Source organism: Pseudorca crassidens, chromosome 1, assembly GCF_039906515.1.
Source record: "Pseudorca crassidens isolate mPseCra1 chromosome 1, mPseCra1.hap1, whole genome shotgun sequence".
Lineage (NCBI taxonomy): Eukaryota > Metazoa > Chordata > Mammalia > Artiodactyla > Delphinidae > Pseudorca > Pseudorca crassidens.
The window spans coordinates 34,023,027-34,041,149 of record NC_090296.1 but is presented as its reverse complement, the minus strand read 5'-3'; the positions used below and the strand labels follow the sequence as shown (position 1 = coordinate 34,041,149).

The 18,123-nt window shown below is 49.6% G+C and overlaps 1 protein-coding gene and 2 long non-coding RNA genes across 4 annotated transcripts in view; 1 reads left to right on the top strand and 2 right to left on the bottom strand.

The window, feature by feature from the left end:
* Nucleotides 1-12,657, top strand: part of RAD51B (RAD51 paralog B) — a 692,465-nt gene extending 679,808 nt beyond the window's left edge. The window contains exons 11-12 of the mRNA XM_067732518.1: nucleotides 10,611-10,717; nucleotides 11,478-12,657. Coding sequence (XP_067588619.1) covers nucleotides 10,611-10,717; nucleotides 11,478-11,588 — 218 coding nt within the window. The 3' untranslated portion in view covers nucleotides 11,589-12,657. The remainder of the gene's footprint in view (nucleotides 1-10,610; nucleotides 10,718-11,477) is intronic.
* The window catches only part of LOC137221983 (uncharacterized), a 50,009-nt gene that overhangs the window by 30,349 nt on the left and 1,537 nt on the right, over nucleotides 1-18,123 (bottom strand). The gene's annotated exons all lie outside the window — the stretch shown is intronic.
* On the bottom strand, nucleotides 10,376-17,536 carry LOC137221987 (uncharacterized). Its single transcript, XR_010942237.1, has 2 exons — nucleotides 17,193-17,536; nucleotides 10,376-11,711 (listed from the first exon to the last, which is right to left on the bottom strand). It is a non-coding gene; the product is annotated as an uncharacterized lncRNA (long non-coding RNA).

Below are 18,123 nucleotides of genomic sequence, written 5' to 3'. Positions count from 1 at the left end.
TGGTAGCTCTATTTGTAGTTTTTTAAGGAACATCCATAATGTTCTCCTTAGTGGCTATACCAATAGTAAAAGCATAGTATTGATTATCAAGCACTACCATGATGTTCTTGATAGAAAAATGGAGAAAAATTCTTCCATTGGGTACAAGATTGAATGACTTGCTTCTAAGACTTACCCAAATAAAAGATATATAAAAATCCTAATTAATGAGATTACAGGATTTGGCTTCAGTAGGAACTAGGCTTTCTAACAGGTCAGTGTCCTGCTCATCTGAGCACCCACATTCATATCCCTATCACATTGTTTTCACTCACCACTTCAGTAGAACCTGGAGAAGCACTTCATTTCCAATCACACAGGCACTGCTAAGGCCAAAACCTCCCTATATTTATATGTTGCTTTGTGGTTTGCAAAACATGTAGCACAATTCCCATTTTGTAGATGAGGCAACTGAAGCATGTTAAGGGAGTTGCCCAGTGAATGATATAGCTTGGACTTTGACCCTGGTCTTCTGATTCCCAACCTAGCCTCTTTCATTATACTAGACAGCCTCTCAGGTAATTAGAACAAAATGACATAGTGCAAAACTAATTCAAAGAATAAGTTAATCCCATTTGAAATTCCAAAGAGACTTGGGACAATGTACATGAGAACTTCAATGGTATTTTGTGGAGTTGGCCCAGTGGAAGTATAGACACCCTGCCAACGTTGCACAAGATACATAAATCTCAAAATCAATTTAACTAAACTTCATTTATATTGGAAACACAAAAATTTAAACTAGAACTTGGCTTGAATGAAGAGATTCACACCAAGCCTGCATCCCTGCTACTCTTGTAAAATGTTTCGTGAACCCCAGCGTTGAAGACCTCACTGTCTTGTTTGACTATGAAGGCCGTCTACACATACTTGCTGCCAGTGGAAGGTTAATACTGACTCAGAAGCAAGAGGTCCACTGACTGAATCACCACGACTTACTCCAGTCCTTTGCTCTGTGTTCCTTGGAAACCTCTTGCCTCAGTTTGGGTTTGACCCAACCCACTTAGAAGGAGAGAGAGCAATTTTACAGCCCCGCATGGAGTGACTCCAAGCCAATCGTATCTATTTCCAAATGATCTGACGCAGCAAGTGGATCACATTTCCTTTGGAGGCTTGGCTGGGGACGGTTGAGTTGGCCACATTGAACTAGAGTGAATAAAATAAGTCTGTCAAGAAAAAATCTGAAATGGTCCCTAAGGACGTAAGACTAACGAAATACTCAGGTCAGGGGTGGGGTGCTTTCTGGGGAGATTGAAAAAGAAAGGAGGATGAGGTGACCATGTGTGAAATTCAAATGAATCAACAGTGATTTGAGAAAGCCAGGCAGATCGGCACATGCCCAATACCTTTCTGAGAGCAGGCACCAAGCCTAAAAAAAGTCAGAAAATCTACCTCTTATTTTTATTCTTACTTTTTCATTGTAATTTTTATGCTTGCTTCCCCGTCCACTTTCCCCCCCGTCCTGCCAAAGGAGCCAGGGACTCTGAGGTATTTGCTGAAGACCAACAGACCCCTGTGTTCAATTATTCTGGTCTTAGGGAATAACGATTAGGGAGTTCCAAGAATGGGATGTGGGAACAGCAGAGAAGATAGGTTTCATTTAAGATCCTTGGAAAGAAACAAGTACCCTAGTTGCTAGGATGGAAATGGAGCTGATTCTTCACACATCCTGTGAAGGGATGAACTGAGCCCTAGAACCAACTCACGACCCAGGGGAGTTTCTGTTCACATGAATACAGGCAACTCTTTGAGCACCAGTCTCCATGGGCATATATCTGCTTCATTGCTCTCCGCTTTGGTTGTGCAAAAATATTTTCAAAGGCAAAGACATAGTGACAAAGGGAGGCTCTTTGAAGCTGTTCCTTGAGCAGGAGGAGGTGTGTGCCTCTGGCCGTCCACTTGGCAATGGATGTCTTCACACTGCTTCTTTCCATCCAAATATTTTGGCCACTAGAGTTGTTTCAGCAGGTAACGGTCTACAAAGGACAACAATCACTTCCCTTTGCTTCATGCTCTTCACAGTCAATTCAACTGGCATGTTGCAGGCACCCACTGTGTGCCAGGCATTTTTTCAGAATGGAACAAGACCTCCCTCAATGCCTGAGCAGTCTAGCAGGAGAGACAGTCAGCTATTACAAGTACCTGGGGCAGCGACAGTGGAAACACCATGGAGACTCAGGGGAAGGAGCCACTGCAAAGAAGCTTCACCAAAGAGTAGACGTGAGACGAGGAGAGGGCCTGACTGTAAAGGGAACCCTATCCATCATTCATTCATTCACACGTTGATTCTCCAAGCATTTATTACCCACTTGCTATCTGCCAGGAACAGGGAGTTTGGGATTCAAAGATGAATGGGATGTGCAGTATAGGGTGGAATGGTTTGGGGAGGGAGGAGGTGGTGCGAGAGGAGCTGAAAAAAGATTGGGCCACATTGTCAAGGGCCTCGGATGCCAAGCTGAGGAGCTGAACTTTGTTCTGTAGGTATTGAGGAGCCTTTGAAGGCCTTCATGTGGGTGGTGGCACACACACCCACCCCCACCCCCTCTTTTTCCTACCTCAGCCCCTGATTTATCCCTCTCGGAGCACTTACTACAACTTAAAAGTATTTTATTCCTTCATGTGTTTTGTGCTTTTTCCCAGCTGGCTCCCCAACTGGGATGTGAGCCCCATGAGGACAGGGACCCTACTGGTCATATTTACAGTTGTGTGCCCAGTTCCAGGCACAAAGTGGGCCCTCAGCAAATATTTACTGGATCTGATCTATGTTTAGAGAATTGTCTCCTGTTTGTAAAGTGGAGGGAGATCCAAGGCTGGGAGATCCCATAGGAGGGATTGTAGTAGCAAAGAGATGCTAAGAGCCTAACGATGGCACAAATGGAAGGGAGAGAGATTTAAAGGACTCATCAGGGGCTTCCCTGGTGGCGCAGTGGTTGAGAGTCCGCCTGCCGATGCAGGGGACACGGGTTCATGCCCCGGTCCGGGAAGATCCCACCTGCCGCGGAGCGGCTGGGCCCGTGAGCCATGGCCGCTGAGCCTGCACGTCCGGAGCCTGTGCTCCGCAATGGGAGAGGCCACAGCAGTGAGAGGCCCACGTACCGCAAAAAAAAAAAAAAGGACTCATCAGAGTTAACACTGACAGACCTTGATGTGGGAGAGGGAGGGGTCAGAGGTGACTCTAAGTTTTCCATTGGGATGTCTGAGTGGCTGGTGATCTCATTGACTGAGAGAGAAAGGATAGGGGAGGGACTCACGTAGGGGCTTGTGGTGGGAAGCAGGAGAGCGTAGATAATGAAATCAGTTTTGGACATGTGTGATTTGAGACAACTGTAGAATGTCCTACTGGAGATGTTCGGCAGACAGTTGGAAATATATGCGGGCAATTCAGGAGGTGGCTGGGGCTGAGGTCACAGGTTTTCAGTGATCAATGAAGCCAGCAGAGAGTAAGGGCACTCAAAGAGGGCGGAGTTCGAAAAGAAGGCAGAAGCCCAAACCTGGAAGAATCATAATTAAGGGAGGCTGGGAGGGAGGAGCCCGTGGAGGGGACAGAAGCCAAGGTCTAAGAGTTAGGAGGAGAAGGGAGGAGGGACTCCTGGCCACTGGAGAAATATGGGTCCACCTAGGACAGAGCCAAGGGAATGGGAGCTGCCATCTTGGGTGACTAACTCTGCCCATTTCTTCCCATGTTAATGGTGAAGTGGGAGTTCTTAGCAATTCTGGGCCACTGAGAAGACTAGAAACACATCCGTGTAGTTTATCAGTATTTTCTCATTCTGACAGACCCTGAGGGCAGGGCCAGATTTAGACATGCACTGCATCGTGTGCCTATTCGAGGATGTCCTCCGCTTGGAAATATTTTTGAGTGGGCAGCTACGACTCCAACACCAGCACGCCCTGCCTCTTATCACCTCCTACCAAGAATGGCTCATGGGGACTAGACTGTTGCCTAACGAATGGCCCTACTTTGGGGTCCGGTTCAGGGTCTAGCAGGGTGATTGCAGACAGCAGCTGGTTCCACTTCTCTTGGGGAGACGTTTTCCTCTGGGAGCTGGTTCACACGTTAGTGCAGATCTCAACCTCCCCTCGGTGTTGACCTTCTTTTCTCAACATCCGCTGCCACATCCCACCCTGTTTCTATAGACCCTCATTCTGCCTGCCTTCCTTCCAGCCACCATGTACTGGCTTCCACTTCCTGCCTGCCAGTACAGGTCAGTGATTTCCACACTTATTCTAGTCACTGAAAATGTTGTGGAAAAGGAATGAAAACCTAAAGAGAAGCCCAGGACACAAAGCGGACAAAAGTGGGGGTGCTCTGGCTCCAGGGAGGAGTGTAGGGATCCAGGAGTCCCGCTCATTCAGAGTCCTAGAGCACCAGGGAATCTTCTGTGAGCCCCGGGATGGGAGAATCAGCACGGGTCTCCAAGTCTGTGGACCTCAGTTCCTTAGCTCATCTCTTTCCCTGGTCCTCCTGGCTCTGAAGTTCTCTGAGGAAGCATCTGCAGGTCATGAGTCTCCACTCTCTACCTGGGCATTTTCCCTCCCAGGGAAAGAACAGGCCAGGCTGGGACAGAGTGTTGGAACACCCTGACTTAGAACACACTCATATCATTCCCTTCTTGGTCTCTCCCAGAGCTCCATCGCCAAGACTTTCAGGAACTTTTTATGAATAGAGTTATTTAGTCTGTGTGGTTGACCAGAGCTTCCCTGGAAAAGGCTGCTTGGGGGAAGGGGGTTCACAGACATGGATGTCCCACTGTAAGAGTTCAAAACAAGAGTCCAGTGGAGGACCCCGCCCCCCCGCAGTTTCCTCTTAGGGAGGGAAGCAGAAGGACGAGAGGGAGAAGCTTTGTAAAGTTAGCATCATATTCTATCTATCTATTAACTATCTGCCTATCTATCTATCTACCTATCTATTCATCTGTATCAATATCTATCTATCTCTAACTCTCCCTCTCTCCCTCTCTCTGTCTCTCTCTCTGTTAATTGCTCCATCTCTCTCTTTTTCTAGCAGACTGACATTGCTGGGGCTTCCTTGTTCCTCTACCACCTCCCTTTAGAGCTGGGTGAATCCTGTCCGTCACCCTGCCTGGGACCTCCCCGCTCGCCCCCTATGGCTCACTCACCCTGGTGCCCAGCCCAGCCCAGCCCCGCTGCATACTTCCACTCAGCTCGTGCGTCACAGCTATTCATCTTGTTTAGTGCTCAGCTTGGCTGCAGATGCTGTAAAATGGTAATTTTAGACTGGCTGATGGGAAAGGGTTGTGGGCTGGCATGGCGAGGGGCAGGGAGGAGAGTTTGGTTTACTCTATTGGAGCTGGTTCCTAGCTGGCCCTGCCACTCTCTGTGCGCCATTCTTCTCCAAGCTATGGCCCCATCGGGCCCCCCTCTCCTTGTGTTCAGTACTGACTTCTCTGAGCCTGGGAAGGAATGAGAGGAAGCGAGGGGATGAGTCTGGGTTCTGAGCCTAGCCTGTAGAATTGCAGGTTAGCACGGGCGGGCCAAAAGTGCAGCCAGTGAACAGTGATGCATGGGCAGGGCCGGGACAATGCCAAGGGTGAGCGGCCCCAGGATTAGCCCCCCGTCCAGGACCGTGTTCGGGGGCACACTGGAGATGAAGTGGGGGCCGCCGGAGGCCTCTGACCCCTCCTGGGCTCCCTCCCTTTTCTGCTCTTTCCCTCCTGACCTCCCCCTGTGGGGGGCTGTCACTCCCAAGGGCCTTAGGCTAGGCTCCCAGGGTTGTCAGCGAATCCCTCCTCCCGCCCCTTTCGTGCTTAAAGGCGTAATTTGCATTTGATTACAGGACCCCTGAACAGTCCTTTGGAGGATTCAAATCCCCAGGGAGTGACTGGGAGGGTGACACTTCAGGGTGGGAGCTGAGAGAGCTTTGAGCCCGGGGCCGGGTAGGGTCCTTCAAAAGCCATCAGATATGCTTCCAGCCACCCGTCCCACCAACTCAGCAGGACAATGCTAATTCCCAGGCTCTGAGTCTGACTTGGAACAGTCCCAGTTTTTGAGCCGCTGTGTCTAGAAGTCACAGAATGTTCGGCCCAGGAACCAACTCAGATTTCTTTGAGCCTAACTCCCCATTTGACCGAGGAGAAGTGACCTGAGCCAGATCACGGGGCCCGGTAGCCACGTGCTCGTTAGCCTATGTCTGCTGCTTCGTCCGTGCCCCGGATACATTTTTACAGAAGGTTCTAGAAGAAGGAAAGAAGGGTCTGATAGGTATTTCTTTGTTACTGAGGGAACCACAATCCTACCGCAGTCCCTGCTGATAGATGCTGAGCTGTTCCTTGGTCATCCCTGGGGAGAGGAAACCTGTTGTCTACGAGAAGGCAGCCTGTGAGAACGTTGGTCAGCTCTGACCGCTGTCTAGTAACACTGCCACTGCAAGCTGTCCTGCATCTGTTTCACAGGGTGGGGTGGGACCTAGGAGAAGAATTAGGCGGGGGTCTCTGAAGGGGGACATAGGCTGTCCTGCTTCAGGAAAAGAACTAGTGGGACTCAGATGTCTTCTGATGGTGCACCAGGAAGAGACCCTCTCAGCTCTGTTCAGTGGGCCCTGCTCCCTTCCTGTGTAGACACTACAGACAGACACTCCCTTCTAGCCTGCAGGTGGTCCGACTACCACATACTCGCATTTGTTTACTTTGCCTCTTGGAAATATGGACACAAGGGCATTTTACTCACTTCAGAGCAAGGGGTCCTTTCCTGGAAGACTGTTAAGGGGCGTGATCCCCACCGACAGTTGTACCGCAGTTATGGGGCCAGGGTGGTAAGTTGTTATTCGTGGGATCTTTCATGCTAAAGATGCACTGCCATGAAACGACACTGGTTTGGACTAATTCGGGTTACGGTCTAGAGAGCCTCAGGCATCACACATCCCCAGCCAAATAGTCTCATTACTCTCCATCCTGTCGACTAAATCAGAATCACAGCTAAGAAAAATCTTCCCTGAGAGAGGTGTGGCCTGCTCTACTCTGAAAAGTAGATGGGCCTCGTGTATAAACAGCATTTTGCCTGTTGGACTGTAAATGGTGTTGGAGTGCTTGGAAACAGTTGGTTCTTTTAGTGGATTACCTGTTTCCCCCTGAAAAAATTGTTTCACAGAATTTGCTAAGTGCACTCTTCCTTTGTATGCAGTATGGAATTTTACATCAGCCAGCCCTGATGGGTCAAAACTCTGGAAGCTTTGCTACACCCCAGCCATCAACCCTAGCAGTGATCTGTGTTCTAGAGAGGTGGCGACAAAGGGGGGCTAAGTACAGGCTTTCTGGAGAGATTTGAAAATAACAGTACATTAGCAAAAGAAAGAGTTGCTTCCAGATTTTCAAAAATAGTTAAGGAGAAGGCATTTGCAACCACAAGGTCTGGTCAGTAGAGAACACGGACATGCTAGTGGAGGGCATTGGAAGGAGAGCCGGGGAAGCATGGAGGTGGGAGGAGACAAGAGTTTAAAATTGTTTTCCTTCTATAAAATTCCCATCATCCCCCAGGCAGTCAGTTTTGACAGCATCCCTCACCACCTCCCAAATTTCCTCCGTCCAGAGTCCTGGTAAAGAAAGCACCCCTCGCAGGGCTCCCACCCATTACCCATTCCCGGGCCCCACACGGGGCCTCCCCGTAAGTCTGCTGCCTTGTCTCCACTTCTGCTCCATCCCTTGCACACTGACCCCTGATGGCTGCTCCTACATGTCGCTTCCTTGCTTCCACTATCCCGCCAACAAGTGAGGTACTCCACCATGCTCTGGCCCGGCAGTCAGCTCCCCCATGCCCTGGCTCCAGGGGACCCTTCCCGTCGTGTGCCTTGTCCCTCATGTGTATGAGGCCAAAGAAACATATTTACCACCCATGGAGTACTCAGAGCGGGTGTAGCATGTGGTAAGCACTCAGTTGTTACTGTGATTTTATAAGGTCTCCTTTGCTTGGGCTTCACCTCCCCTTCTCCCTCCGTCTGGATGGACTCTACCCCACCCCCTTCACGAGAAATGCCCTCCTCTGGTCTCCTGGAACTGTCTGATGTGGGTCACATTCTTATATCTGACTGGCTCACAATATTTACGTCCAGGGTTTCTCTCTCTTTCCGGAATGAAAACACCTCTGGGTCAAGGACTTTCTCTCACACCTATTTGTAAGTCCTCAGCACTTCGCACAGTGTGCTGTACACAGTAGGAGCTTATGTTAGATGTGGCGTCCTTACTAATAACGATCACTCTGCTTTATTAAGCATTCCCCGTGTGCAAGGTGCTGGGGACTTCTGCTGGGATTAATCTTCATAGCAGGCCAATGAGTGTTCCCATTAGTTCTGTTTTACGGAGTAGGAAAGTGAGGTTCAGACGATGTTTACTTGCCTGAAGTCGTAGGTAGTGAATGATAGGGCTGCAATTTGAACCCAGGTTTGTCCACTCTTGAACTTGAACTCATAAGGGCTCTGTTATACCCTTATGAAGACAGAGACTGTGTCTTTCCCTAAGACAGCGTTGCACATTGGCAACCCGAGGGCCAAATCTGGCCCACAGATGTGTTTTGTTTGGCCCATGCAGTGTTTTTTAAAAATCAGGAAATTTTACATCACCATCTACATCTCTGGCTTTGTCGGAAAATCTGGGCGATCCAGTAACCCTGAATCTCAGCATGGTGATGCTGGGCTGCCGCCAGGAAGCAACTGTCCCTTCCTTTCTCTCCATCCCTCCCAGACATGGTCTGCATCAACTGTCCAGTTCCGTTCTTCTCCCCCAGAGTGTTGGCACTGGGAGTAGGTCAGTTCTTGGTAACACAGGACTGTCTACATATTGTAGACTGTTCAGCAACCCTGGTCCTCACCCAGTAAGTCAGTAGCGCCTTTGGCATTTTGGCACTCAAAAAAACATTCAATCGTTTTGGCACTCGAAATCATTTTGGCACTCAAAAAAACACCCCCCAGACGATTCCAAAGCCTCTGGTAAGGGTGCCACACAATCCCATGTTGAGAACCCCTGGCAGACAACCCCTTGCACCACCAGGGCTGGCACACAGTAGGGCCTCACATAAATAAATTAAGGAGACTTAGAATGAGATAGCCGTAACCAAATGTTTCCACATGTTAAAAGTTCCCATGAAAACAGAGGCGAAAAATGAAGTAATCAAAGTATTTAAAAAAATAAATTATCTGGAGCAAATTCAGTGCATTCCCCTAAACACCTGTCCCACCGTGGAAAAAAAAAAAATTAGTAATAACACATTCCCGTTGAGGCCTTTCCATTCTGCACGCCTCGGTTCCCACTGTAATGTTAATTGGTTATGGTTTTCTTTGCTTCTAGTCCTTACATGTAACAAGAGTTACTGTGCAGCTGTCAACCAGACACCACCCAGGAAAGGCTGCATTTCAAGGGCAAGAAGCAGAACTGAATCACAGGCAGCTTTTCTTCAGAGAGATATTGTTAATAATATTTTTGCCTTTTGTTCTAATTATAAGAATACTGTTGCTTACAGTAGAAATTTCAGAATAAAGTACAAAAAGCAAAAAAATCACTCATAATCTCATCACCTGGAGATAATCAGTTTCTATTTTTGTGTATTTCCTTCCAGTCTTTTTTTCTCCAATGCACATATTTGTGTCTGTTGTTACTAAAAAAAAAAAAAAATTTTTTAGCTCTTTGAAAAATTGGGCTCTTACTGCTTAAAAAGTTTTTCTTGCCATCTCATGGCTGTACCCGTAATCAGTTTAAACAATTCCCTATTGCTGGACAGAGAGCTGCTTCCCAGTTTTTGCTGTTATAAGCAACACAACAATCAACTTCCTCATTCATAAATTCTTTCGGTTCACTCTGATTGCTTTTATAGAAAGTGTGATGTGCTCACCAGCACAGAAAGACATTATCCCCTCCACTGGGAGATGGTGTTGGCCCTGGATCTAGAAAAGAAGGGTAAAGAGTAGACTGAGGCGTGGAAAGGAATGTTCAGGCAGGGAGAAGCCCACATGGTTGAACTTGCACCTCCTAGTGTGGCCAAAGCCAGGCCATCTGCCGGCAACGAGGGGAGTAGATGTGGGGCTGGGGACTTGGGTTTGGAGCTGTCACTGCAGGAAGCAAACAAGGGCTTTTAACCAAAGGATGAAAACTGTTCGGCAGCACTGAGAGCCCAGTTGAGGTCACACCATGGGATTTAGTAATACAGGCCATTGGCACAGACACGCAACTCCAGTGAGGCTGGGAGACAGAAGCTAAGGTGGGGTGTGGGTAAGGGTGGGGATCGTAGGATTATCTCAGGTCTGGGAAATGGACCGACAGGTCAGCCAGAGAGCCTCATGAAGTCTTTTCCCACCTCAATAATAAGTAAAAATGGGCTTTACAACTTAGCAAACAGAACTAAGAAATTATATGTGCCTGTTAAAATGGCTTTACAGACCCAATGTGAGCTGAACAGAGCCCCTGAGTTGCTTTATGGTATAGTAAGAACAACAGTGAAGAATTTCTACAGAACACCTCAGTTTACAAAGTGCTTTATACACTATAGTGGCACAGTCACTTGGGGCGAACGTTATTAAGTATACGCCCATTTTACAGAAGGCTCAGAAGTGTGATTTGTGTAAACAGACAGGTGGCAGCAGTGGAGTTGGGCTCGAGACCAGCACGAAGGACAGAGTGGTGATAAATCGTCCATTCTTCTGCCCTCGCGAGATGACTTTTGCTGGAAAACAAATGTATCCTAAGCCTATGACTTTGACCTCCTTAGCAAGACGAGTTAACCAGGTGAGCTACCAGGAAAAGCTAGTTGTCTCCATGTTTAGAGAGTGCACTTAGTATTCTACCTGCCAAACTGGCCTCCTCCCTGTGCCTTGAACAGACCAGGCATGTTCCTGCCACAGGATCACACCTTCTCCTCTGCAGGTAGATCCTACACCTGTACTCTTCTCCCCCAGGTGTTGCCGGGGCTCACTCCCTGGCCGCTTCAAGTCTTGCTTAGATATCACCTTCTCAGTGGTGCCTTCCCTGACCAACCTGTTTTAATTGTGCCTCTCCCACCACCAGCTCCCAGCGCTGGTACTTCCTGTCTCCTCCCCAGCTTTATTTTTCTCCATAGCATTGATCACCTTCTAGTATCTTATACATGCTACTCATCTTCTTGTTTATTGTTTGTTTTCTCTACTAGAATGTAAATGGGATGAGGACAGGATTTTTGTCTGTTTTTCTCCCTGATGTTTCCTCAAGTCTAGACCATGCCTGGAACATAGTAGGTGCTCAAAAAGGAATGGTTGAATGAGTAGCAGTAAAGGTATTAGAATAAATAAAGACTTCTTAAGAGCACTAGCATGGTGTCGAGCTCATAAGAGGGAATCCGTATGTGTTAGGTCCCTTTCTCTCCTTCCCTTCTCCTCTGTTAAATGCTGTGTGCTCAGCACAGTCATCTCTTAAAATTAAAATATTTCTGCAAGGGATAACACATTAAGCCTTGACATCCAGTCCACGCAGCAGACATTGCTGGGGGAAACAACCCACAGTGGCCCTCAAGAGAAGTGGATGAGTCGTACCCTAAACCAGTCAGCATCTCCTGGTCCGTCTAATGGTGGCTGAGAAGTGTGGTCACAGAGGACGTTTTCAGTGCGGGGGAAACGGGAGACAGGCATAGGGGACCCAGATGGAGTGAGGTCCCCTCTCCTCTGCATGCTGGAATTCCTGGGACGTCTGCTCATCGACCTGTGTAAGGGAGGCAAACGTTTTCCTGGACCCTCTCAGGATCCCTGGCTGGGTTTGAAAATTAAACTGCCAAAGGCAGATTAGCAGGAGAGAAGCATACACACTTATTTAATGTCAGTTTTATGTGACACGAGGGCCTTCATAAGGGAAGGAAGACCCAAGGAAACAGATTTGATATTTTTATGCTGTGTCTGATGAGGAGTGGGCAGTCATGGAGGAATATGATAGCTTAAGGAACACGAGGTCAGAGGAGCGAACTGGGGAAACTCAGCAAGGCCTGTTAGGATCCTTCTCGGTGTTCCTTTGTCTTCGGAGACAAGATGTACCTCTGGGTATGGGAGGGCACCACTCACGTGAGGGTTTTATGGGCTGTTTCAGGGGAGAAGGGTCAGGGGAACTGTCAGAGTGACCCTCCTGCTTCCACTGTTTTCTCAGACTCTTTCAGCTTAAAATATTTCATATGCTAAGTTGCCATATTTGGGGGTAGATTGTCCAGAACCCCATCACCTGCCGTGGGGTTGCAGAGGGTCCCTTCTCTTCCACGGGGGCTCTGCTGAGTTACTCATTTACCCACTCACCCCTTCACCCCGACTTCATTCATTCAGTACATAAGTACCAAACGTCCACATGTGTCTGGAGCCTTCCGGGGCCTGGAGGAGTGGTGCTGAAGGGTGCAGACAAAGGCTCGTGGCTCCCGCTCAGGTACCGGGGAAAGACCCACTTTTGGGCCTGACTTTCCTATCCTCCGTTTGAGGTCTTCTCCCTCCCAGGGCCTTCCTCAGGCCGCACCGGGAGCCAGTGGCCTCCCAGCCCCCCTCCTGTCCTCACCAGCAGAGCAGCCTGTTCCCTCCCGCGCTGTTCCTGAAAGTCAGGGCCAGATGGAAGGCGGTGGCCCCAGGAGAGCCGGAGAACTGGTCGCGGGGAGAAAAGCAGCCCCAGCCGAAGAAGATGCCTCTAATTCCCGAAGGGGAGGCCCACCTGCCCCGAATGGCGGGGGCTGGGTGAGGGGGACGCCCAGGGGGTGGGCGGGGCGTCTGAGGGGGAAGGTGGCCAGAAAGAGCAAGTGGGACAGTGAGCCGTCAGGGCTGATTCTAGCGTGGGAAACTGGAGGAGAAAACGCCCCAGGGGGCTTGAGGGAAGGTTTGCTCTGAAGTGCACGTCAGAATCCCCCGCATGGCCACCGGGAAGCCCGCCGTGGCGTCCACATCAGGCCTGACAGGCCTTTCTCTGAATTCGAGTCCGAGGGGAGACAACCTTCTCGGGAGGGACAGCCCGTTTGAGCAGGTTTCGGGCCCAGTTTCAGTCTGTCCCCTCCACAGCCCACCATCCTCAGCTGGGCTCTCAAGACACACCCCCCACTCCCAACCCCTGCCAGAAAGCTTCTGCCCACCTCTCCAGCCCTGTTTCCTGTCCCTGCCTGGTGTTCTCCATGCACCCCGGCCTTCTCACCATCCCCTGAGGAGCCACGTGCCTCCCTGCCTCCCTCACCCCCCGTTCCAGGCTGTCCTCAGGAGCTCCGGCATCTTCTTCTTCTTCTTCTCATGTTCCAAGACCCTACCTAGTCTTCACGCCTCCGCCAGAGCCTTCTTCAGCTCTTCCAAGAAGCCTTTGCTGGCCACCGGCAAGCATCTTCTGTTCCTCCCCACACACACCCAACCTCTCCTTGGACGTTTCCATAAACCCCCTTGTATGGGGTCGTTATCTTGAAGTTCATAACTGAGCTGTCACGCCGTCTAGATTGTAAACTCCTTAAAGACAAGGACTAGGGATTAAAATTCCTTGTGTCCTGCACAGACTTACTACCATGCCATGGACCTGGAACCCCTTAGATCGTTGTTGATTGAATCCACTTCCCAGGACCAGCCCAGGGAGAGGCTGACCACGGAAGGGGCTGATGGCGGAGGCAGTCAGCATCCCAAATGTGCCTGCTGCCTTTGGGTCTCGTCCCTAGAAACAGTCCAGTTGCCTTGAAGAATTCATATTGCTGTCAGAGGGGCTACCCTTCAAAGGGTCCTCATAGCTCTTGTTATATGCAAAGTGGAAAAAGTAAGGGGACTGTTCTCGGCATTTCCTGCCTCTCAATTGAGTGAGGACAGACAGATGATTTACTGGGCATTTCCTAGCCTTTCCTTCACCATAGGAAACAAGTCTGAAAAAAAAAAAGGTGCAAATTTTAAAAAGATGTGTGCCTGTTTTGAAGGGGTTGGGGAGAATTCCTGTGTACCATTAAAGTGAAAAGAGAAAACTCTCTAATAGCCCGAACTCTGATCTAGAGACACATAAATTTCTACCACCCTTTGAGAGCTCAAAGCTCTCAAAAAAGCTGTCCTGGTGCCGGGAGGGTGTGGGACAGGGAGAGAAAGGCTGTGAAGTGTCGTCCTCTCTCATCTCCCCACTTCCAGGTGACCAAAGCTTGGGCTTAGAGTGGTGACCAGGTGCCCTTAGGTATCAGCCATCACCACAGAGGAGTTGGGGGCGTGAGGCCTTCATAACCTGTCAGATGTTGGTTTCAGTTGGAAACAGTTAAGTACCTCCACCCTACCCCTTCCCCTGAGAGAGAGAGTGCCAGAGGAAGGGGCCAAGAATGGCGGGGCGCAGCAGATGTAAAAGCCTGATGAACACAGAGGCTTTGCTTCCCTTCCACTCTGCAGCAGGAGTCCTGTTAGTTTCCTAGGTTGGCCCTAGCAAAGTCCCACACACTGGTACTTAACTGGGTGGCTTAAAACAATAGAAATGTATTCTCTCACAGTTCTGGAGGCCAGAAGTCTGAAATTAAGGGGCCTGCAAGGCCATGCTCCCCTGAAGGCTCTCGGGAAGGATCCTTCCCTGCTGCTTCCTAGTTTCCGGTGGTTGCTGGCAATCCTTGTAGTTCCATCACTCCAGTGTCTGTCTCCATCTCCATGTGGCCATCTTCCCTGTGTGTCTGTGTCTTCTTCCTGTGTATGTCTGTCTCTGTGTCTCTACTCTCCTTATAAGGACACCAGTCATGTTGGAATAAGGGTCCACCCTACTCTAGTATGAGCTCATCTTAATTTACATCTTAGTTACAACTGCAAAGTTCCTATTTACAAATAAAGTCATGTGCACAGGTTAAGTAAGACTTCAGTATATCTTTTGGGGGACACAAGTCAACCCTCAATAAGAGTCAAATGTTTTTTGTCTGTGGTTTCATTGGGAAGCCTTAGGTAGCTTAAACAGTGACTGTGTGTGTGTGTGTGTGTGTGTGTGTCTGTCTGTCTGTCTGTATATGTGATTCGTCTTTATATATAGTGTTTTATATACACACACAAATACCTATACATATATGTGTGTGTGTGTGTATATGTGTGTGTGTGTATATATATATATATATATACGTACAAATACCCATATATATAGGTATTTACCTATATACACCTATAATGTAGTAGGTATTTGTAATATGTATATGAACACCCTTGACTTGTATTTACACTGTCATATATATGACACCATATAAATATATATGACACTCTATGTAAGACATTATATAAATACAAATGCCAGGTGTTCGTGATTTGTATATGTGCTGTATGACACAATGTAAAGAAATAAATATATGACACTATATAAATACAAATCCCAGGAGCAGTCCTGACTCACGCCCTAACTTTCTTAACCTAAAGAGGAAGACCGCAGAGCTGCAGTTACTCCGTGCCCTGTGGTTTGCCCACTGAAGAAATGGTGGGAAAGGTCTGTGTTTGCCCAGGCTGGACTGTGAAGAGGACTCAAGCACGCAGGGTGGACAGCAGTGCCGCCTGTCTGCCCGGGTGGCCCCAGTGCTACAAGGCAGCCACTCCGCTGGCCGTGCTGCGTTCTCCCCTGCTCATCTGCGTGCTCCCCAGACCCAGAGATGTGAAGGGGCTCATCCAAGTCCACAGAGGCACAAACAGTTCCAGAAGCGGAAGTCGGCCTCCACGCACCCAAAGGCTTCCCATATTCATGTCACCTCCTTCTCTCTCTCCCCCTTGTCCCACTTTTCCAACTGACGGTCAAATTTTCGCTTGAGTTTCTTCTACTGAGCATGCCCAAATAGTATAGGTGGTCACCAAAATGGCACTATTTTCCCTTCAAATGAGCTGAGAAATTATTTTCATAGAGGTCCAGCCACATGCCAAGTTTAAAGTACTTTGTGTTCAGTTGTTTTGGAGTTGTTGGTGAGTTGAGGTAAACCTTTTCCAATTTTATAAAGGATTTTTTTTTTTTTTCATTTTCTCAGACTCCAAACTGATTGACCAAAAGCTTAATCTCATTTTCTGGACACAGTGGCCTTCCCTGGATTATCTTTCATTAATAAGTTTGGGACTCAGGGTCTCTCAGGGACTGCCTCTCTCCTAAGCCTTTGAAAGTGACCTTCAGCAGCCCTGGAGGGCTCTCACCCTCACACCCTCTCCTCTGTCCCCCGTGGCCTACCTGCTCTCCACCCTGTTCTCTCTACTTCACAGGCTGCCTGACTTCCCTTCTGAAAGCCCTAGGGCTTGATTTGCCCTGCATCCTGCTTGCTGGGCTCATCCAGCAGGGGAATGGCCAGATTCAGGAAGGCCTTTTAAAATGGGGCTCTGGAGCCATTCTGCTTGGAACCTTTGCTGGGGGATTTTTTGCCAGGGTCTTCGCCACTCCAGGACTTTCAGCTGGACGGGCAGAGCTACCATGTTGCCTCCTACACCTTCCTCTGCTGCCCCTCACTACCTCTCACCCTATCCTCCCCATTCAAGAACACCCCTGCCTCCACCCAGACCAACTCCGAGCTCTTTGCACGGTGCCCGCTCCAGAGCCTCTGAAGGACAAGAGGCAGAGCTCAGCGTGACACGGCCTGGGTTCACGTCTGGCTGGTGTTCAACATATACTAATTCATAAAAAGCCTAAATTGTGGGCCTCAAACTTTAGGGAGCATCAGAATCCCTTGGGGAGCTTGTTAAAAATGCAGATTTCCAGCCCCACTGCTGAGACTCTTACTGAGGTTTCTGGCAGAGCCTGAGACTCTGCATTCTTCAGACACCCTAGCGGATTCGGGTGCCGGTCGTCCAAGGGCCACCCTTGGAGAAATGCGGCTTAACCCTTGGTCAGGCTGGCTGACTTGGGACCGCTACTGTGCCAAGCACTGCCCAGGGCACTTAGAGGAGGTGACAAGGTGGAAGAGAGGAAGCGTGAGGGCACACACTCAGGCACAAATGTAAACCAGGTGGGCATGGGCTGGGGCCTGGGGAGCTGCGTGGAGGGAGGGTAGCTCCAAACGTGACTGCTCAGGGACCAGCACAGCAGGGCCCTGCGTGGAAACACTACGGGGACAGTGACTCGAGAGACCTTGCATTTCTGCTGCCAGCGCGGGTGCCGGTGTGGGACAGGCCATCACGCCAGATGAAGGAACTGCGCCTAAGTGCCACATTGTGAGAAGGGAGCTCCTGCAGCTTCACCCCAGAGTCAGCCCAGCATGGAGAATAGAAACTCTGGCTTTGGACTCACCCTGTCTGGGTGACTGTCACTTGTCCACTCTCTGGATGAACTTGAGCAGGCTACGTACTGTCTCTGTGCCTTGGTTTCCTCTTCTGGAAAAGGAGGACAATAGTACTCACTTCCGAGGGTTATTGAGAGGATTAAATGAGATAATATGGGGCTTCCCTGGTGGCGCAGTGGTTGAGAGTCCGCCTGCCCATGCAGGGGACACGGGTTCGTGCCCCGATCTGGGAGGATCCCACATGCCACGGAGCGGCTGGGCCCGTGAGCCATGGCCGCTGAGCCTGCGCGTCCGGAGCCTGTGCTCCGCAGCGGGAGAGGCCACAGCAGTGAGAGGCCCGCGTACGGCCAAAAAAAAAGAGAGAGATAATATGTACAACGTACTGAGCAGTGCTGGGAGCAGCGAGGGCTCCATGAACACGGACTATGGCCTTTGTTCTTACAGCTGCACCCCTGCCTCACAGCACATCTCCGAAGCTGCCTTTTGCAGGATAAGACCACATGAATGATTTGGATAGCCCACGAATGTCTTTATGCCCCTGTTCCCAGAAAGACTTCGGTTTTCCCTTCCTCTCCCTCTGAAAGCCCTTGACGCCCTGCAAGCGCCAGTTTGGAACAAGCAACGGTTACTAAGGCATCCCCCCTTCCTCTCCAAGTGACCCCACCTCGCGGGACATGTTCGCCCTCCCAGTGATAATGAAGGAAGCACTCAACAGCTGGGGGCCAGAACTTTGCAGCTGAAAACTCCGGGTTTGAATTCCCAACCTCTGCCTGACGAAGGCTGTGTGATCTACAAGGCGAGACAGGGTTCAAGGGTAGAATCAAAGGCTCCCGAGCAGATGCAGAAAGGAAATGCGCAAACACGGAGGCCCAGACGGCACCCAGTTAATCCCTCTGTGCCTAATTCCGGTGCTGGTCTCAGCCTCAGAGGACGCTGTGC